Genomic DNA, 24,118 nt, shown 5'->3' on the forward strand with positions numbered 1-24,118 from the left:
TTTTTGACCTGAAAAGGAAAGAGCGACGTGGTGATAATGGGGAGACGGTTTAGATCTGTTATGTTGGCGGGGATTTGGAGGTGATAGGTGGCGGTTTGGAGGTAAAGGTCGATAAACTTCAGATCCGTATAGAGTAAGACTTTTGTTGTTGATTCGGAGCGGTGTCTTGGTGAACGCCGGCGACGATATGGTGGTGTTAGGTAGCGGCGGAAGTTGGGAAGGGGAGAGAGAGAGAGAGTTGAGAGCTTTAGGTTTTAAAATCTGAAGATGAGAGATAAAAAAAATATTAGTAGTACTCAGTAATTTAATTGTAGACATTGGTAGTCATATAAATAAATAAAATTATTTTCAGAAGTTTCTTACTTTTGGTAGGACCAACATGTGTTTATATCTACTCCGCCAATAACAATTAATCAATTGTTTCTTTGGTAGTACATATACATATTAGAATTTAAAATTTAATGGAGTGTATAGATTTATAGATATGTAGACTAATATATAGACTAATACTTAATACTCCGTATTAAAATGAGTCATTAACTAAATGATAAATTATAAATTTGTATGTTATATTAGTCGATAGTCAATATTGCAAGTTGTGTTTAAAAAAAAATAAAGTAAAAAAACATACGTGGTATATAGCGGTTGACTTGAAAAGAAAAAGATAGTGGCAATGTAGGAGAGTCGTTAGATCGCTTGGATGGTCGTAGTCGACAGAATGGCCCACGACATCGGATAATGTCATTAATGGATGTGGGATAATTGTTAGAGGGTATCTAGGGAAGTTAACGTTCAATGTAAACAAAGAACAAGCATTTTAACTGTTTAATTAACTGACTGTTAACCATCCCGCAGTAACAAAAATATACAACTTTCTCTCACTTCCTTCTTTCCCCTGTTCATCTAACCGACATATAACTATTTTTTTAAACGTTAGATTAACCTACCGAAATTGGCGGATAAAAGTCGAAACAACAACGACACCAACTGAATCACCTATAGAAATCACCACCTGATGTGAGGAAAAAATAGAGATGGATGTTTTGCCAAAAAAGAAGGCGGTTTGGCCGATTTTATCATCAAACAGGTGTTGTAGTAGGTAGAAAGAAAAAAGAAAGATGAGAGACCGAGAGAGTAAAGGGGTAAGGCAGAGTAGTAAAGTAATTGTTGACCAAATCATGTGGCTACCAAATACGGAGTGCGGTTGACCGTTGTATCTTCCAACTCTTTTAAATCGAAAAATACTGCAATATTACGGAGTATAAATAAAGGAATAAAACCAAAAAGGGGAAGCCTTATTTTTGTCCCTTTTACTTCTTATTTTTCTAATTTATCCTTTCATTTTTCATATATTTTGTTCTCATGTCTATAAATTTATTGTGGGGATAAATGAGTAAATAATCAACGCTAAATCTAATTCAAAATACCATTACTACGTTAACTTTAAAATGCTAAATGCATACAACAAATGTTTTGTCAAATCACGTTTTTGCAAAAACGTTATGACGAAAACGTTGAGAACCGCTGCAACGCGCGGGCTTCCGAATCTAGTTTTGACAAATTTTGGTAACGATTAACAGTTTAGTGCCTGCTTGGTTAATTGTTCGGTTAGAAGCTAAAAAGGAATGGAGTAAAAACCAACGCTTTCTTTATAGTCCTTTTTGGTTCATCAGGTAAGTGAATCAGTATATCTTGTAACTTTTCCCCAATCCTCAATATATAATAACTCTTTCGTTAGTAACAAATCCAGAATCCATCGCTGATTTCTGATTTTATTGCTTGCTGGTAAACAATATCTCATTATCCAACTTAATTTTAGTCTATATATATCGTATGAATTTTTCCTTTTGTTTTTGTTATTCCTAATTCTATCTATCCCTTTTTCTGTATACTCGATTAATTTGAATAAAATCAACTCTAATTAGTTAGAACCTCACATATTTCATCAATTATCAACTAAAGTTTCCAACTCTATAATGTTTTACAGCAAATTTTGGCGTGATCTATGATTAATATTTGCTGTTGTTTGATTTAGGTATTGCTAGAATGTTTTTGTACTGATTATTATTTCATTAGTATTACAATTAGACTCTATTATTATGTATAAAAACCACAAACCCTAATAGTCTAATTTTCCTTGCCCGCTTTTCTCCTGAAAAGAATTATTATTTCAATTTCCAATACCTTACATATCATTAATATCATAATTTCATGTGCAAGATTTTAGCTTTATATCTAAAAACATCATTAATTTTTTTGATAATTGCGGACAAGGTTATAGCTAATTTGGGACAAACCCTTTGTAATAACCCGATAAACCCATAAAATCTAGCAAATATCACTTTCATTACAATAATATGTTCTACTAATTGTATAATGTAATAGTCATATGTCAGTCTATGACTGACCAAAATTATTTGATTATCTTAAAATTGTCATATAATGTGATGAATCTAGATCTGCCACTTGTTAACCAATGCTCACAAAATTTTATTTCTTGCAGATGTTATATAAATGTTTATCTAAAATGGTGTTTACTTGTGTTGGAGATCGTTAAGCATTATTTTGAGAATGCGTTACAGCAAGTGTTAGGATTTATGCTTCCATATATTTGTAAATCGTGTTTAAAAAAGATACCTTGCTTTGATCAGAAGATGTTATCCACTTTAACCTTTTCACCCTTGAAACTTCCATCTCGAATGTAAGATCTTGAATCCATTGTACCTTTATCATGTTTTGATACAGACTGTATCTTTACCCTGTTTTTGCGTAATATACCGAGAGGTTGAAAATGGCTGGTTGGATAAGGGAAACTTTCTAAAGTAGGACGACTTTAAGAATTTCGAAAAAAACCTAGTATATTTTTAGGCGAATTTCATTTATTCACTTACATTCAAAGATAGTATCATTTTGGTATTATTATTGTTGTAGTCTTGAGTTAATTGAAAACATTGTCTTAATTGATATATACCATTTGTTGGTTATAATACATCCATTATACATATTCTCAAAGCATGAAACTTAACATAAACATCATTTTCATATATAAGACTTTGTAACCTAATGAAAAAGTATATCATTTGTAGGAATAGTTGTGCTTAATTTTATTTTATTTTCAAAAATTCATATCTTTTAATTATAACTTTAATGGGTCGGCCCAGTTGGGTCATGAGTCGCTCCAAGTAGCGATCCTTTTAGATGGGTCGACCCATTGGATCACTTGTTAGGTCCATGGATCCACTTTTCCGACTCATTAGGTCACATAAATGGGGTGGGTCATATAAATGGGTCGGGGCAGGTCGGATCTAGAAAAAAATCTGCCCCATTGAGAAGGTTGTAGAACTCGGAATTACTTGGGGAGTACTCGGTTTTGGAGACCGAGTCGAGTAATTAAGCTCGATCAAAACTCGGTCAAATTCGGCCAAAACTCGGGATTACGTGGAAAATCGGTACAAAACTTGAGATTACTCGGAAAATCTGTCAAAGTAAAACTTGGTCAGCATTTTCATAAGTCATCTTCTTCTAAAATCTCCATTGAATAATGGCTCAAAATGGGTATGGGTCCCGTGCAATTCTTTAAGTTAGGTAAAATCAGGCCTACCTAGTATATAACGGTTTATTAAAATTTGGTAATTTGTTATAGTTTTATAGGCCGTCACAAACACTATGTTATATATATGATAATATATTATTTCTTTTGATATAAGACATAGTAAGCCTCGAGTACATGTTAACTGATAGTAAGACTTGAATACAAGCTGATAGCAATTTATAACAGTTTACTAAAACATAAAGTTTGATTTTTAGGGAAACGCATCTTTGGTATGTAATACCCAATGAAGTTAAGAGCCAATTTCTTTTACGTCAATATGTTGACCTTCTATCGCCACTTGAGAAAGAACGTGTTTTCAGCATAGATAAAGATGAACTGCGAAAAACTTCTATACTAGCCCGTGCGTTTGTCCGTTCTACTATATCTAGATGTAAGGCCTTTCATTGTTTAAACTGGTAATATACATATAGATAATGACTGATAACAAGTAAATTTACATAATATTTGTTAATGACTAGATCAGTTACATTCTAATGTCAGCCCGAGTTCTCTCGAGTTCAAAAAGAACACCCATGGGAAACCACAGGTTATTTTTTTTATTCATTTTTTGGTCGTTTAAGTGTTCAAGTATAGTATACCAATTCAGTGACATAATTGTACTTGGTTATAGGTGATTTGGCAATACAATGATGAGTGGGACCCACCTCCGTTGCATTTTAATATCTCGCACACGTCGTCTTTGATTGCTTGTGGAGTGACCATTGGCTCTCCGGTATGTTTATTTTGTATTTACATTTATCATAAAAGTATTTATTATTATTGGCAACTAATGATATTATTTTGAATATTTAGATTGGTATTGATGTAGAAGAAAAGAAAAGGAAATTGAAAAACAATATTTTAGCCTTTGCTAAACGCTACTTTTCTTGTGAAGAAGTGACTATGTTAAGTGCAATTTCAGACCCTGAAGTTCAACGTCGCGAGTTCATTAAACTATGGACACTAAAGGTCTCTCTTCAATAATAATAATAATAATATATTATAATTATATGTTAGTATATATTATATGTGAAACAAAAACATACATATTTTTTATGATGTCTTCTGATTTATAAGTTTGACCAGGAAGCGTATGTTAAAGCGCTAGGAAGAGGCTTCTCGGGTGCTCCTTTTAAAACCTTTACAATTAGGTTCGGATCCGCAAATCAAAGTCCCGAGGTATTTTGTAAATTTTTGTAAAAGAAATACACTCTTTATGCTTACGCGATATATTAATTTTAAATTTTATTGATATAAAATTTTGACTGAAATAGTCAAACTTGTGTTCATATCTGTGGACAGGATTCAAACTCAGTTATTGTGCCTTTAGAGAACCCAACCAGCCTTACAACCAATTGGCAATTTGCACAGGTGGAACTTGATGGGTCCCACTATGCAGCCATATGCAAGGAGAACAATGGGCTTCCTGGAGGAGGTACTTGTCATATCTCGTTATGGGTGGCAAAATGGGCGGGTGTGTAATGGGTCGGGCCGGGACTGGAACATGTTTACCTTGACTGTTAAATATATGTTGTGAGTGTAACTTTATGCTTGGGTTTCATGTAGGGGAACCGATGAAAGTGATTGTTCGGAAAACGATTCCTCTTGTTGAAGAACACCTAATTCCTGAAGTCGATTATGCTGAGTTAACTTGATATTTTAATGATACGGGTCAAAGCATTAATTATTACTCGTATTACTAATTAACCTTGTAAAGCAATAATGTATGATAAGAAATTTTCTAACTTGAAATGAAACGTGCTAGCATTTGTGAAGTGTCTTGATATTGTTACAATGAAATTTTCATTTTGAGATTTTGATTATATTATATTGAAATGAAATCTAACTTCCTAAATAAGACGTCAAATTGATTGTCAATCAATATACATATTATACCCAAGAGAAAAAAATAAATAAACTGAATAGTATTTGATGTTTAGGTTGTAACTTAACTTTTGTAAACGCTGAAATAAAACTTGATTCGAGTAAATATTTATATATTTATCTGTATTGATTTTTAGTTTGAATAGCATAAAGTTGTTGTGTTTGGGTTTTCAGATGTATATATTTAATGTTAATCATTGTATTTGTGTAACGAACGAGTTGGCTATGTAAGTTCTTGTAACCTTGCTTTGTCATTTATTAGTTAGTCGAAGTAATCATTCTTCTAATCACTGTTATAAACGGATGTCAATTTGGGTTACTAATTATCTATAACTAGGTGCATTGCCCGTGCGTTGCACGAATATGGTAAGCGTTGTTGTATCGCACTTGTAATGTTGGTACGTGAAGCGATTTATGTCGACGGTTAACAATACGAATATGGAATATTTGAATATAAACATACGTAAATCAATTTGTGTCGTCTATTGTGAATATATATATATATATATATATATATATATATATATATATATATATATATATATATATATATATATATACACACATACACATATAACACAACCAAATACTATATAGAAGATCAAACATCTTAAAAAATAATGATAAAAACGTGTATTTATATAACTCTATCAATTGTTTCATTTGAAAAGTGTCATTATTTCATTTGAAAAGTGTAGTAAGGTGAAAAATGAAAAATAGTATTTGAAGACAACAATGACTATCAATTTAATTAGGTACTATACATAAGGTAAGTGAAAAGGTTAAAACTATTGTTATTATTTATGACATAACATAAAGTTATTATGAATGTTTAGGAAAAATAAAAAGTTTAAAACTATTGTTATTATGCATAACATGCATCAATTTTAGTTATGATTAAAAATATTTAGGATCAAATGTATGATAATAACTTAATATCAATAATCAAACTGAAAGACTTTATACGCAACATTTTATTATTAATTTTTTAGTTCTAAATTGTCTTATCCTGATTAATTAATCAACTATTTTTACCATCTTTATATTTTTATTTTCTTAAACACATCTATTATGAGTAATAATTAAATAATTATAGTTACATGAAAACTCAAATATTTGATACGTAGTAAGTATTCACTTAATATTTAATAATAAGCTGGTTAATATTAAACTTGATGTAGTAAAAGTAACAATTATATGCTAATTAAACTACTCCGTAATAGCTACTCGATCAAACATAACATATAATATGGTTGACTTATTCAATACATGTTAAATTATCTTTGTTATTCAAGAATCAATTTTTTTATCATCGTTAATTACATTAATAATCATTTTACTATAATTTATCATAATAATAATGTTATATTGTTATTCATCATCATATGAAGTGAGTATTATCCATGTATAGAAGGCATAATATTTTTTTTATCATATTATCTATCAAAGAACTCTATGATGTAAATGATTGCTAAAAGATTACGTTTAATAATAAAACATAAAAAAATATTAAGAATCAAGATAAAAGTCAAATTAAACAAAACATACATACAATTCAATAAAATAATAAAAAATTTACATTCTTTAATATTTGTAACCTACATCCATAATAAATATGATACAAAAAGAAGACATAATTTCTTTATCCATTATCAAAGAACTATATGATACAAATAATTGTTAAAGAAAATATTTAATAATACAACGTTAAAAGGAAATATTGAACATCAAGAGAAAAGCTAAATTAAATAAATCATACTTACAATCCAATAAAAAAAATGAAACAATTTGTGTTCTCTAATATATGTACATATTCGCAATAGGAAATACTCCGCAATGCTTTGTCCCTTAATGTTGTAATATCTGAAACTTGTCCGAGTAAGATGTTGACATCACTACATATTAACAATAAAAGAAACCTAAACAATAATAATAATAATAATAATAATAATAATAATAATAATAATAATAATAATAATAAATAATTAAAAACACAACAAATACATTATTGACGAAGATCTATAATCGACGTAAAAGTAACACTAAAGATAGTATACAACAATAATATAAATCATATACAAATCTTATATATATATATATATATATATATATATATATATATATATATATATATATATATATATATATATATATATATATATATATATATATATATATATATATATGTGTGTGTGTGTGTGTGTGTGTGTGTGTGTGTGTGTATGAACTCTAAACAACTATCAAAACGACTCTAAACAACTATCAAAACGGATAAATTTCACATGATAATAGAAAAATACTCATGAACACCAATAACTTGTTAATAAAGTCATACCGTAGCATAAGTCTAACGTTCCTTTGATAGATGAATAAACAACATTACATGAGGAAATAATCTTACTAAATTGATGATGATGATGATGATTAAGAACTAACATATATAAAACTCTATCAATTATTAATTAGTATTTGCAATGTATGTGGTGAAATGAAAAATGTGTATTGTGAAAATGAATAATGAGTATTTATAGGCAACATTATAATAACTTATTTAATATAAGAAAAATGAAAAGGTTAAAACTTATTTATTTATTATAAGAATAATGAAAGGATTGAAATTAATCAATTTAATACATGGAAAATGAAAGGATTAAATCTTAGATATTATTAATGAATTTTCCAATTCTTTATTTTTTTAATTATTACCTTATTATAAAATTAAGTAGGAAATAAGGGAAAATGTTTTTTTTTTAGTTGTAAATGATTAAATTAAGAGGTTTTAGTACCCTCATTTATGACTCCTTCACTTTTATATTATATATAGATGGCCAAACTGTTGGAAAAATACAATTAAAATGAAATGAGTCATCTCTAATTCTTTAATACTCCTAATACATCACTGAAATACTTAAAATATCACATTTTCTCTTAAAGTAACTCACTTATTGTAAACAATTTTTAACAACACCGTTTTCTACAAATTATAATTGGTACTATTTTATTCAGTTAAAGGAAGTCCTTAACAACTCATTTATTCATTAAGACTTCACTGAAGTGAGTATTTTACATAAACCTTATGCACACTTTCATATTCTTCCAAAAATTGGTGGTAGAATGACTTTTGTTAATAACTTGTGTTAACGACTATAACTATATAAAATGGGAAATTCGCCCAAATACACTTTTTTATAAAGTTTTATTCTAAAATACACTTTTTGTGAAAAAATTGTCTATTTACACCATTAGGTCGACCACCCTTTGGGTCGACTACCCCTTGACCTGGTCGACCACCCCAAATTTCAATGTGGTCGACCAACATTCTTTGTAAGCGATGGTCGACTACTTCAAAAACACGGTCGACCAAGAGGTCGACCATATTTGCATTGTGGTCGACCAACATGTAGGTCGACTAAGCATAAAAGCACGCTTTTATTGGATAAGATATATCAGATAACATACCGAACTTATTATTAAACCACAAAGACTTAAACACAACAAACAGAAAACATACAAACACACATACCTATCATCCATGACAGTTAAACACATTTAAAACTTAAAAAAAGAAGCTAATCATCACTCAAATTGTAAGTCGAGTCAAATTGTGTTGAGCATGAGGCTTCACGTTTTCCCTTTCCCTTCCCCTTCCCCTTCCCCTTTACCATCCCCTTCGGCTTTGCCTTCGTTTTTGACTTACACTTGGACTTTTGTGTACCTTCAGATAGATCATAATGTGCGGTACAAGTTGATCTAGTGTGTCCTGGTTCCAAGCAACGACTGCATTTTCTTTTAGATTTGAAATTGTCATTGTCTTCTCCTGGGAAGGTATACGAGCAGTACTCTTCGGTCTACCTGATTGTCGTTTTGTAACCAATGGCGGTCGGACGGTTTGTAGGTGTCCTGGATCTATCCATTCAGAAATATGATCTAGCGGGTTAATGTCTTCCATGTATGCAGACTTGTACGTTTCAGTGTGAAAATACTTCTGAACGTGTGTAGTAACGTCACGCAAGACAAAATACCTTGCTACCGCCATTACATGTCCACAAGGTAGACCGGAAAACTGCCATTGTTTACATGTGAAAGTTTTATCTTGTAGATTGACTTTACCGCCTTTTTTCATATCCATCACTTCAAACTTAACTTGTGATATCGGTTTGACACTCCAAGTAAGAGGCTTACGATTTCTTTTACCCAGCTTACGCTCTGCATATAGTGTGACAGGTGTTGTTAAACCATCAGCAGTGTTTCGATGTTCCCAAAACCATTGTTAAACTGAAGCTCTAAAGAATTCAAGAAGCATTGTAACAGGGAGTTTCCTCGCATAAACTGTCACACCCCCAAATAGGGCATGGGGTATTTGTGACTAATTATATCAAATCACAGTTGTATAAACGAGAACGACTCTATATGAGACGTTTTATTGAGTTTTTGCAGCGGAAGATAAATAGATTACATTGTATTTAGAATATTAAATGTATTTGATTGATATGATATGTAATGAAGACTACAAGCATAGCAAGCAATCATCATCAAAGCAGCAGCTATACAGCGGAAGCAATATTTAAGTACCTGAGAATAAACATGCTTTAAAAAGTCAACACGAGGTTGAGTGAGTTCATAGGTTTATCATAAATCAATAGTTCAGTATAGTATTAGACCACAAGATTTAAGTTTAAAGTTGATTGATACCAAATATATCAATCGAAAGATTTGCTGTCTGTAATATCGCGACTAAACAAAAGTTACCCCGTGACACCTTGTACTGTCAGTGTCGTTGAATCATTATTATGTATCCAAAGACCAACGGTCAAATGGACAGAGACGTCACTCTCAGTAGCGCTACTCACAATAACTAAGCTTGAATCTTATACCTCAGCAATTAACGATATTACGGCAGGGATTTAGCATGACAAAGCACGTATATAGCATAAAAGTTTGAGTACTTGTGTCTAACGTGTAAAACAGTTATAAAAGTTGCGCATGTATTCTCAGCCCAAAAATATAGATAAAAAGGGAGCAAATGAACTCACTATACGATATGATAGTTTGTAGTAAATATGCATATGACGGTATTGAAACAAGTGCAGAGTTGTCTTCGGATTCATGAACCTATATCATTTGTATATTCATTAACACATATAATCGAAATCGAACAAACATATATTTTATTATTAGTGATATAACTTTTGTATTAATAATTTATATATTTTATTATTTAATTAAATGTATTTATTTTGTATATTTAAAATGAAACAACCCAACCCGTATTGCATACGATAATTTTTTTTTTATTTAATACACATTTACGCGCCAATAAAATATGTAAACCATTCCACAAGTTCCATTTAAAACGTACCACAATTTAAACGTTTACAAGGCACGAAGGCCATTAATTAAGTTTAATACAAGTTTGACCTACTACAAATGATAGTTTATAATCCAAACGACACTTTGAGCATGGTTTGGGACTAAACTACCCAAAACGTTAGGCCAACTTCAAAGCTCCAACAAAACATCATCAAGGGACACCTAATGCCCGATAACCCCTTTGCCCTTATCCACACCTGCATCTAAAAAGATAAACAACGAGAGGGGTAAGCTAATGCTTAGTGAATGCAATAATTATACATGTTCATATATAAGCTACTTATTTGCAACCACTTACGCAACACCGCATACAAGCTAGCAATACGACGACCATGCAAACATCATGCATAAACTACTATCCACAATTCACAAGAAGCTAGCAACACCAATAGCATATAGTTCAATATTAATTATGCTAATACCAAATTCACACAACCATGGTTAACCAATAGTAAAAGGAATGGTACTCGAATTTCCCATCGGTGTTCATAACAACCGTTAGTGTACAACACATATATCACCAACCCTTGGACAACACATATCCGTTCATAAGATCGTTAGTGTACAACACATATATCACCAACTTGAACAACACATATCCATTTATAAAACCGTTAGCGTACAACACATATATTGCTAACTTGGACAACACATATCCGTTCATAAATCGTTAGTGTACAACACATATATCACTAACTAGGACAACACATATCCTTACGTACAAATAAACACATCATATACGTACAAGTATACTTATTCCACTCACCTTGACACAAGGATGATGATTATGCACGTCCGAACTTCAAGGAAATGTACCTAATTCATTAAGTACACATTCAATCACACAACTAGTGGAATTAACCATAATACTTACACTTGAGCATTTAATGACCCAATTTGCATTAAATGACTCAACTACACCACAACCGCCCATAAATGGCCAAGACTCATATTAAATCACTAAGGCTACTGATTTAAAGTCTACTAACATCAACTAACATAACTTAGGGTAATTCATACCCATTTTACCCAATTAGGTCAACTAGTACTCATTTGACCCATTTTAAATACTTAGACTCACAATCGAGTCAAACTTACCCATTAACAATTCTTTCATCAATTTAAAAGTGTATTAGTGACTAACAACACCATTTAACACTTACAACCTCAAATCATAAGACCAAACCCTAGGTTATGGCTATTAGGGTTTACTTTCAACAATCTAACCCAAAATCCACCCATTTAACCCTCAAATGGGTCACACAAGTTCCAAATGAACAAACCCTAGCATAAACCAATTAAAACTCAAAACATAGAGTTAAAACTTACCAACACTATCTGCTTGTAGCAAAGAACAAGGAGAACAACTTTAATTCTTGCTCCAAAGATCAACTCTCAATCCTTCACTCTCAAATCTCACTTTTAATCCAAATGGATTTTATGTTTTGGAAGAGAAAATGGAAAGAAAAGAGAAAAGAAAATGAATTAAATGGATAAGTGGTGGAGATTTAATGCTCCCATCAGATCTACAGGTCAAATTACCAAATTGCCCCTTAAAATCCCTTAAAATGAGCTAAGTTCGAAATCTGTCCAGCAGGACTGCCGCGACGCGGCTCTATTTGTCGCGGCGCGACGTATAAAGGGAAATTCGACCCTTCTTAGCAGGCCTCCTGACTTCAGTTTTGCTTGAGATGCCGCGGCGCGAGCCCCTTTACCGCGGCGCGGCGAACAACGTGCACAAGTGATCTATTTAAACCCCTTCCTGACTCTGGTTTGCGTTTATTGTCGCTGCGCGACTATGGTCATCGCGGCGCGGCTTAAGGCTGTACCTGACCAGCTCGACAACCTTAAACAAATTTCCGATTTAATTAATTTGTACATTCCATTCCCGCTTCCTATATCCACCTAGCCTTCAACAATAGTCTCACAAAACTTAACGCTATCAAAACCCATGTATATACTTGTACATGCACACATTCTCAAATATATATATATATCTACACATACATCTATACATTTACACATAAACTAACAGGTTACAAACGTACTAATGATTAAGTGTCTACCTTTAGATATGTACGGGAAAATCGGGATGTTACAACTCTCCCCCACTTGAATCGGAGCGCGTCCTCGCGATCCAAGCCGCATGACATGCCGGAAGATAAATCAAAACAAACTCTTCGGATTCCCACGTAAATTCGGAACCCTTTCGATGTCGCCATTGCACTTTGAAAGTTCTAACTTCTTTATTCCGCAACATCTTTACCTTCTCATCAAGGATTGCTATCGGTTCTTCAACATACTCTAGCTTGTTGTTCAAGGTAATCTCCTCTAACGGCACCCAAGTCGAGTCATCCGCAAGACACTTACGGAGATGGGAAACATGAAACGTATTATGAATCCCCGCAAGCTCTTCGGGCAACTCTAGTCTATAAGCAACCTCACCAACACGTTCCAAAACCTTGAAAGGACCAATAAATCGAGGAGCTAACTTTCCTCGCTTTCGAAACAGAATAACACCTTTCCATGGAGAAACCTTAAGCATCACCATATCACCTTCTTGAAATTCGATCGTTCGTCTACCTTTATCGGCATAAGATTTTTGTCTATCTTGCGCTGCCTTAAGTCGAGCCCGAATCATCTCAATTTTACTATTCGTCTCTAGGACTAAATCGGTACTCCCGATTTCTCGTTGTCCCACTTCACCCCAACAAATAGGAGTTCGACACCTACGCCCATAAAGCATCTCATAAGGTGGCATTCCAATACTAGTGTGGTAACTATTATTGTACGAGAATTCCACCAATGGTAAGTGCTCATCCCAACTACCACCAAAATCAATAATACACGCCCTTAACATATCCTCCAACGTTTGGTTCGTACGCTCGGTTTGACCGTCCGTTTGAGGATGATACGCCGTGCTCATTTTCAATTGAGTACCCATATCTTCATGAAACTTATTCCAAAACCGAGACGTGAAACGAGTATCTCGATCCGAAACAATAGATATAGGAACCCCAAGTCTCGATATCACCTCCTTGATAAACAACTTAGACAAAGTCTCCGATGATATCGTTTCCCGAATGGGAAGAAACAAAGCACTCTTCGTCAATCTATCAACTATCACCCAAATCGTATCATATTGGGTTCTCGCCGTCTTTGGTAACTTGGTAATGAAGTCCATGGTAATGTGTTCCCATTTCCATTTCGGGACTTCCAATGGTTGTAACTTACCGTACGACTTTTGATGTTCGGCTTTAACTTGCAAACACGTGACGCATTGTTCAACATACTTAACAACATCACGTTTCATGCCCGGCCACCAATACTCCTTCTTTAAATCAAGGTACATTTTCGTTGTACCCGGATGAATGGAATACTTTGACTTATGTGCTTCATCAAGGAGCACTTGTCGGTAACCACCCATCTTAGGCACTCACACTCTTCCTTGAAAAGATAACAAGCTATGCGGGCCTAACGTAATAGACTCCGTTTGCCCCACAATCCGCTCTTCATGCTTGTTGTGAACGAAAGCTTCAATTTGAATCTCACCAAGCTTTACAAGAAACTCGTTAGTAATAATCATGCGTAACGATCCTACTCGTATCGCCGGATGTTGACTCTTTCGGCTTAGCGTATCTGCGACCACATTCGCCTTCCCCAGATGATAAAGTATTTCACAATCATAATCCTTTACCACATCCATCCACCTACGTTGACGATAATTCAAATCTCGTTGATCAAAGAGATGTTTCAAACTCTTATGATCCGAATAAATCGTACACTTGACACCATACAAGTAGTGGCGCCAAATTTTCAACGCATGTACCACCGCCGCCAATTCAAGATCATGAGTCGGGTATTTCTTTTCGTGTTCCTTTAATTGTCGAGAGGCGTAAGCGATGACTTTACCCCTTTGCATTAGAACACACCCGAGCCCATTTAAAGAAGCATCACAATAAACCGTCATGTCTTCTACTCCTTCCGGCAACACTAATACCGGAGCTTGACACAACTTCTCTTTTAACAATTGAAAAGCAATTTCTTGCTCGTTTTCCCAATTGAACCTTACGTTCTTCCTTGTCAACTTCGTCAAAGGAGAAGCAATCTTAGAAAAGTCTTGGATAAACCGACGATAATAACCGGCCAATCCGAGAAAACTTCGGATTTCCGTAGGCGTAGTCGGTCGTCCCCAACTCTTCACCGTCTCAATCTTCCCCGGATCTACTTGGATTCCTTCTTTATTCACGATATGGCCAAGGAATTGAACTTCCCTTAGCCAAAATTCACATTTGGAGAATTTTGCATACAACTTCTCCTTCCGCAACGTCTTCAATACTTCGCGCAAATGGTGCTCATGTTCCTTCATACTCTTAGAATAAACAAGTATGTCGTCAATGAACACAATTACCGACTTGTCCAACAAAGGTTGGCACACTCGGTTCATAAGATCCATGAATACCGCCGGTGCATTCGTAAGACCAAATGGCACAACTACAAACTCAAAATGCCCGTAACGAGTTCGAAAAGCCATTTTCTCTATGTCTTCTTCACGGACCCGCACTTGATGATAGCCGGACCGTAAGTCGATCTTAGAAAAGTACGTTGCACCTTGGAGTTGGTCAAACAAATCGTCAATCCTAGGCAATGGATAACGATGCTTGATCGTCACTTTGTTCAACTCCCGATAATCGATGCACATCCGCATACTACAGTCTTTCTTCTTCACAAATAAAACTGGAGCACCCCATGGCGAGGAACTCGGTCGAATAAAACCCTTCTCCAGCAATTCTTGAGTTTGATTTAACAACTCTTGCATTTCCGTCGGCACTAAACGATAAGGAGTTTTAGCAATGGGGGTAGCCCCCGGAACCAACTCAATGCGAAATTCAACTTGTCTTTCCGCCAGAACACCCGGTAACTCATCCGAAAAAACGTCTTCAAATTCATTAACTACCGAAATTTCACAAATGGGTGGTGGCTCATCACGAGTATCAACTACATGGGCGAGAAAAGCCATGCCACCACTAACAAGGAAACGACGTGCCCGTGCAAAAGTGCATATCGGCACAAGTCTTCTTCGCTTATCGCCATGAATAATCAACTCTCCCCCACTTGGGGCCTTTACACGAATGAATTTATCATGGCATGCAATATCGGCTCTATTACGATCGAGCCAATCCATACCAACAACAATATCAAAATCACCCAAAGTCATCGGAATGAGTTCGATTTCAAAAGTTTCGGTACCAAACACAACATTACAATTTTTACAAACATCAACCCCTAGCACCGTTTTACCATCCGCTATTTCGACTTCTACCGGATGACTTAACTTAGCTAGCGGTTTATTCAACTTAGGCACAAATCTTGGAAACACAAACGACAAGTTAGCACCGCTATCAAATAATATCTTTGCCGGATTAGAGTTAACCATGAAAGTACCTGAGACAACTTCATTCGATAGCTTGGTTTCGTCATTGGTCATCAAAAAATTTCGACCCCTATCCGTACCCGCCGCCTTCTCTAGCCGCTTAACATTATCATTGCGCAACTCGGGACACTCGGGCCTCTTGTGTCCTTCTTTACCACAATTGTAACATGTAACCTTGTTTGGCGCATTTGGACAATCACGAGCCATGTGTCCTTTTTGCCCACAAGTATAGCAAGTGACCACATGACCACCGGAACCACCCTTCTTTACGCTATTAACACTTTCGGAGCCCTTCTTGTTCTTTTTGTTGGAAAAATTTGATTGACTCGAATTCTCGAACTTCCTCTTACCAAAAGTAAAACTACCCTTTCTTAACACGAGCTCCTCAAAACCTTTGGCCATATTGAACAACTCGTCAAAGCTCTTCACCACATTCACGCTAATCTTCTCTTGATAATTATCATTCAAGATTCGATAGAAATCTTCCTTCAACATCTTATCATTCCCGACATACTCCGGGCAAAATTGGGTCTTGGACAAAAACACGGATTTGAGAGTGTTCAAATCCATCGACCCTTGCCTCAAGGAACGTAACTCGTCCTTAAGCCTAGTAAGATCGGCCGGAGTTCGGTATTCATCGAAAAACTCTTTCTTGAATTCATCCCAAGTGAATTCCATGCATTGTTCTTCGCCATAAAGTTGGATCTTCGCGTCCCACCACAATTTAGCATCGCCCCTCAACATACGACACCCGTACCTTGTCTTCTTATCGAGAGGACATTCACAAGTACGGAAAGCTCCCTCCATATCGGAGATCCATCGGGCACTCTTAAGAGGGTCCCTTTCACCTTCAAAGGTGGGAGGTTGAGAATCCTTGAAGTTCTTATAGAAAAAGTCCCGTCTTCCCACATTATCTTCGTGAAGAACGACCTTAACTTGATCCTTTACTACATTGACTAGTTGCTCGTCAATCGTATCAAGAAACATTTTCTTAACGTCTTCGAGGAACTCAGCTTTTTGACGTTTAAAGATGGCCTCAACTTTGGCCGTGAACTAAAAGTCCTCGCTCGTGCCCCCATTATCGGTGTCGTGTCCATTTCTCATTTTCATTCTATAAAACGAGAGAGGTTAAACAACGAATGAAAAGACATGACACGCACATATACACATATTCATCATACCGCTCCACCTTGCTCAACAATCGTCGTACATCGCTCGTTTGACACGATTTGCACCTGTAACAATGGTAGCTAGTCATTGCTACGCGAGCATCTCGCATTAACTTGCTAGTACAACGTATATCTCGCTTGATGTATTTCAAATACATCACAAAACAAATAGCGCAAGGTTAGCTCAGATAAACCTATGCACTAACAATTCCCCGATCCGAGCCGAAGTCCTACAAGTCCCGCATAAAGCGCATACACAATAAAGTCTAAGTCTAGGCACTTATCTTAAGTCGCCTAAATCCCTTAGACCATGCTCTGATACCACTTGAAACAACCCAACCCGTATTCCATACGATAATTTTTTTTTATTTAATACACATTTACGCGCCAATAAAATATGTAAACCATTCCACAAGTTCCATTTAAAACGTACCACAATTTAAATGTTTACAAGGCACGAAGTCCATTAATTAAGTTTAATACAAGTTTGACCCACTACAAATGATAGTTTATAATCCAAACGACACTTTGAGCATGGTTTGGGACTAAACTACCCAAAACGTTAGGCCAACTTCAAAGCTCCAACAAAACATCATCAAGGGACACCTAATGCCCGATAACCCCTTTGCCCGTATCCACACCTGCATCTAAAAAGATAAACAACGAGAGGGGTAAGCTAATGCTTAGTGAATGCAATAATTATACATGTTCATATATAAGCTACTTATTTGCAACCACTTACGCAACACCGCATACAAGCTAGCAATACGACGACCATGCAAACATCATGCATAAACTACTATCCACAATTCACAAGAAGCTAGCAACACCAATAGCATATAGTTCAATATTAATTATGCTAATACCAAATTCACACAACCATGGTTAACCAATAGTAAAAGGAATGGTACTCGAATTTCCCATCGGTGTTCATAACAACCGTTAGTGTACAACACATATATCACCAACCCATGGACAACACATATCCGTTCATCAGATTGTTAGTGTACAACACATATATCACCAACTTGAACAACACATATCCATTTATAAAACCGTTAGCGTACAACACATATATTGCTAACTTGGACAACACATATCCGTTCATAAATCGTTAGTGTACAACACATATATCACTAACTAGGACAACACATATCCTTACGTACAAATAAACACATCATATACGTACAAGTATACTTATTCCACTCACCTTGACACAAGGATGATGATTATGCACGTCCGAACTTCAAGGAAATGTACCTAATTCATTAAGTACACATTCAATCACACAAGTAGTGGAATTAACCATAATACTTACACTTGAGCATTTAATGACCCAATTTGCATTAAATGACTCAACTACACCACAACCGCCCATAAATGGCCAAGACTCATATTAAATCACTAAGGCTAGTGATTTAAAGTCTACTAACATCAACTAACATAACATAGGGTAATTCATACCCATTTTACCCAATTAGGTCAACTAGTACTCATTTGACCCATTTTAAATACTTAGACTCACAATCGAGTCAAACTTACCCATTAACAATTCTTTCATCAATTTAAAAGTGTATTAGTGACTAATAACACCATTTAACACTTACAACCTCAAATCATAAGACCAAACCCTAGGTTATGGCTATTAGGGTTTACTTTCAACAATCTAACCCAAAATCCACCCATTTAACCCTCAAAAGGGTCACACAAGTTCCAAATGAACAAACCCTAGCATAAACCAATTAAAACTCAAAACATAGAGTTAAAACTTACCAACACTATCCGCTTGTAGCAAAGAACAAGGAGAACAACTTTAATTCTTGCTCCAAAGATCAACTCTCAATCCTTCACTCTCAAATCTCACTTTTAATCCAAATGGGTTTTATGTTTTGGAAGAGAAAATGGAAAGAAAAGAGAAAAGAAAATGAATTAAATGGATAAGTGGTGGAGATTTAATGCTCCCATCAGATCTACAGGTCAAATTACCAAATTGCCCCTTAAAATCCCTTAAAATGAGCTAAGTCCGAAATCTGTCCAGCAGGACTGCCGCGACGCGACTCTATTTGTCGCGGCGCGACGTATAAAGGGAAATCCGACCCTTCTTAGCAGGCCTCCTGACTTCAGTTTTGCTTGAGATGCCGCGGCGCGAGCCCCTTTGCCGCGGCGCGGTGAACAACGTGCACAAGTGATCTATTTAAACCCCTTCCTGACTCTGGTTTGCGTTTATTGTCGCAGCGCGACTATGGTCATCGCGGCGCGGCTTAAGGCTGCACCTGACCAGCTCGACAACCTTAAACAAATTTCCGATTTAATTAATTTGTACATTCCATTCCCGCTTCCTATATCCACCTAGCCTTCAACAATAGTCTCACAAGACTTAACGCTATCAAAACCCATGTATATACTTATACATGCACACATTCTCAAATATATATATATATCAACACATACATCTATACATTTACACATAAACTAACGGGTTACAAACGTACTAATGATTAAGTGTGTACCTTTAGATATGTACGGGAAAAGCGGGATCTTACATAAAAATACATAAGAAATTTTATATAGTTAAGTTATATATTTTAAATATTTATATATATATATATATATATATATATATATATATATATATATATATATATATATATATGTATTATTTTTTTTGTTAAAACAGTAGTTATAATAATACTAAGATAATATTAGTAAAAATAATAATAATGATAGTATAAATTTTAATATTAATGATAGTTTTAATAATAACTCCTATAATTTTAATTCTAATAATAATACTTGTAGTTTTTAAATGAAAAATTTAATAATAATGATAATGAAAATAATCATTTTGATAATAATACTTCACACTTAATAATAATAATAATTATAAAAATCTTATTACTAATGATAATTTTAAATTTTTTTTTTTTTTTTGAAAAGCAAATTTTAAAAAATATTAATACTAAGATTAATGAAAATAATAATAACTTTTATTATTTTCATAATAACAATAACAATAACAATAACAATAACATTAACAATAACAATAACAATAATAATAATAATAAACTACCTTTGAAGAGTTAAAAGGCTTTTCCCAAAAAAAAATGCCCGAGACCTGGCTCGAACCCGTGACCTCTCGATAAACACAAGCACCCCACACCACTCTTCTATTTCTGTTTTTCTTAATTAAAACAAGTTTTAATTATATATAAACCGTATTATTCTGTTTACTTTTCTTTATTCTTCATCAAAATCAAACTAACAGAATCGACCCAAGGATTGAAATCAATTATAACAACTTTTTATATGTTTGTTTTTAATTACCAAATTGAACCTAAACAGTAAGTTATTGATTGAAAAAAAAAAAAGAAAAAAAGAAACTGCAACAGCAGCCTGTTGCTTCGTAAAAAAAATAAAATAAACTCAAAGCTTAATTTTGATATTGAGAATGTTTTAGACAAAGGTCCCAACACGAATTGTATTTCAAATCACTATTAGAAACTTCATCAATCCTTAATTTAACTGAAAACATAAAAACAAACTCGAATTTTATAAAGAACACGACAGTTGACTTTTGCAGTTCGAACCTTTGACTCAAAAATTAGAGTTTGATAGAAAAAATTGGAACCTGAAATTTTGTAGTTAGATTGAGTAAATGATTTCTAACATAACTATATTTAAGGATTTTGAGATTCGATTTGTTTTTGGAGTTTTTGAAAAATTAACCAAGAACAGAGAATGAGCTATATATATATATATATATATATATATATATATATATATATATATATATATATATATATATATATATATATATTATTTGATTGCAGTATTCTACAATCCCGTATATAAACGAAAATGATGATGCTAATCAAATGTGTAAAGCAGTATCTTGATCATTGTTTAATGTTAATGGGTTGATCACGATCAAGCAATCAAACAGAAATAAAAGCAGATAATTATATAAAAAAAATATAAAAGCAAATTCACGATCGATTAAAAATGGAAAAAAAAACAGATTAAGATCACCTAATGCTAATCACGATCAGTTAAAAAATTCAAAAGCAGTATATACCTAATTTAGGTATTAGGTTATGTCTGGTTCTTTTTATTTAATTAATATTAATAATTAATAATAATAAATTATATTAATAATAATAATAATACTTTTAATATTATTAATAAAAATAATAATAATAATAATACTGATAATAATAATAATAATAATAATAATAATAATAATAATAATAATAATAATAATAATAATACTCAATAATGATAATAATGTTTATGATTTCATTAATGGTAATAATAATAATAATAATAATAATAATAATAATAATAATAATAATAATAATAGATTGTAGTATTGATAATAATAATACTTAAAATAATAATAATGTTAAATACAAGGTTAATGATAATTATTAATCATAACAATATTATTAATAATAAGTTGTATTAATTTAACAATAATGATATTTATAATAATTTTAGTCAAGTGATAATACTAATAATATTATTAATTATGATAATGATAATTATTAATATTAATAATAATAATTATAATAATATTAATAATAATACTGATGATTGTAAATGATATATATACACACACATATATATTTACATATATTTTTATAGCCGGTTGTTCGTGAATCATTGGAATTGGTCGAAAGGTAATTGAATTCATGAAAACAGTTTTAAAATTTGATACGCAGGATAACAGACTATGCTTAATGTGTCGAATTCATATAAAGATTAGGTTTAATTTTAGTCAGAAATTTCCGGGTTGTCACATGAACTGACAGCGCGTTCATGGACTCTGCACTATTAGTAGTCAGGCAAGCATACCGAACACGATCTGCATGATGTCTAGACCATCTGTTGAGGCCAACAGTAGTGAGTGTACGTGTACTGTCTGGAATACGTCCTGATAGTATACCATAGTGGTGATCAAAATCAGATTTTCTATACGCTTTGCACATTTTCCAGTAGTGCCACTCGTAACTTTTAACCCTTTTAGACACACTTTTGAGGTTTCCCAACAAATGTCTAGCACATAGTGCATGAAAAACTTCTGGAAAGACAATTGATATGCCAGCGGCTATTGCAGGTGCCCTGTCAGATATAATGGTAAGATTATCAATATAACACCCCGAAGACTGTAGAGAGTCTCTTAGATTACCAAAAAACCATGTCCAATGATCGGTGGTATCTCCTGCTGTGATGACCCGGAAATTTTCGAACAAATTTAAACTTTAATCTTTATATTATTCCGACACGATAAGCAAAGTTTGTTAAGTTGAATCTCAAGAATTTTAAACTATGTTCATACATTCATTTAACCGCGACCAAATTCCAATGATTCACGAACCATTATATGAACGGACATGATTATATATGTATATGTGTATATATTATAACTTGAAAACGTTAACAAAGTATTAGACGTATAATACTTTACACGAACATATTTGTTTCGATATAGGTTTAATATAATTATCAACGGAATTAAAAGATAATATCAAATGATTGATTTATCAGATACATTGTATGATCGTGAGTCTCTATTGAGAGGTCCACTTTGATTTATGAAACCTTTCCTTTTTAACGATATTCGGAATAAATGGTAAAGTGACCTACAAGTAAGAACAAATATGTCAATTAACGATTACTGGACAAAGGTTAGTAGAGATTAACTTTCAACACAATGATTGTCTCGTGTCTCTTGATAAAGTTAACTATTTAGTTTTCTTAATATTGAAAACGTTTTACGACATAGATGAAACCTTTTAAAGAATGATTTTGAATATAACTAATTCTGGAAAACTAAATTATATTTATTCGATTTAGTTCAAATATATCAAAGCATTCTTCGAAATAATAGATTTTTAATTATTATAACGTTTCGATAAAAAGATGTAAATGTAATTAGTTTTAGAGAACTATAGTTATTCGATTTAGTATGGACACATTTTTCGATATAATAGAATTTTATTGTTAAAATATTTTTATGGATTTTCAATGATATGAAAATGAAAATAAAGATAAAATAAAGGTTTCTAATGAGCACTAAAAGACTACAACATTTCATCTCAAGATTTCAAGTTAAAATGATGGAAATCACTAAACCTGCGCACTTGCACGAGAAAAATCATAACTAAATCATACTGACTCGAAAAAGGGTGATTCCGGTGTCCAGACGTCCGTAACTCAAAAATCTACAACTTTCGTGAAGACACCATACGCGAGCCGCGTACCTATCTACGCGAAACGCGTAATGTTTGTCGACATAAAAAGTGATGGCGGCTTATTATTATATTATATATTATATTATTATTTTACATATATATATATATATATATATATATATATATATATATATATATATATATATATATATATATATATATATATATGAACGAAGTACTTATTAGGAACTAAAAAAAAACACTCACACACTCACATAAATAAATCACTCTGTATATTTTCTAGCCTAAAATTTTAAATTAGTAGTATGGTACTGTAACAAGTGATACACGGGTACTTTAATTCGGGTTACAAACCGATTATAACTAAGGAAACTATGGGTTATTGCCAAGGAGGTTATGGGTAATATTCGGGGATATATTTATGAATCAAACCTAGTGTTTATCATCTCCGTTA

At 33.2% G+C, this 24,118-nt stretch overlaps 1 protein-coding gene across 1 annotated transcript; it reads left to right on the top strand.

Moving 5' to 3' along the window:
• The first annotated feature begins 1,034 nt into the window (after positions 1 to 1,034).
• On the top strand, positions 1,035 to 5,386 carry LOC139870192 (uncharacterized). Its single transcript, XM_071858032.1, has 9 exons — positions 1,035 to 1,087; positions 1,581 to 1,673; positions 3,808 to 3,983; positions 4,072 to 4,139; positions 4,224 to 4,325; positions 4,406 to 4,561; positions 4,679 to 4,771; positions 4,895 to 5,027; positions 5,159 to 5,386. The coding sequence occupies exons 1-9, from the start codon at positions 1,035 to 1,037 to the stop codon at positions 5,245 to 5,247; spliced, it is 963 nt and encodes a 320-aa protein (XP_071714133.1). The 3' UTR covers positions 5,248 to 5,386.
• The last annotated feature ends 18,732 nt before the right edge of the window (positions 5,387 to 24,118 follow it).

This window comes from Rutidosis leptorrhynchoides, chromosome 10, assembly GCF_046630445.1.
Source record: "Rutidosis leptorrhynchoides isolate AG116_Rl617_1_P2 chromosome 10, CSIRO_AGI_Rlap_v1, whole genome shotgun sequence".
NCBI lineage: Eukaryota > Viridiplantae > Streptophyta > Magnoliopsida > Asterales > Asteraceae > Rutidosis > Rutidosis leptorrhynchoides.

Bases quoted from the DNA above. Each gene is read 5' to 3' on its own strand.
- LOC139870192 (XM_071858032.1), top strand. From the start codon at position 1,035: ATGGATGTTTTGCCAAAAAAGAAGGCGGTTTGGCCGATTTTATCATCA. The intron at 4,326-4,405 runs GTATGTTTATTT...TTGAATATTTAG, and splicing joins GAGTGACCATTGGCTCTCCG to ATTGGTATTGATGTAGAAGA. The intron at 4,562-4,678 runs GTCTCTCTTCAA...AAGTTTGACCAG, and splicing joins TTAAACTATGGACACTAAAG to GAAGCGTATGTTAAAGCGCT.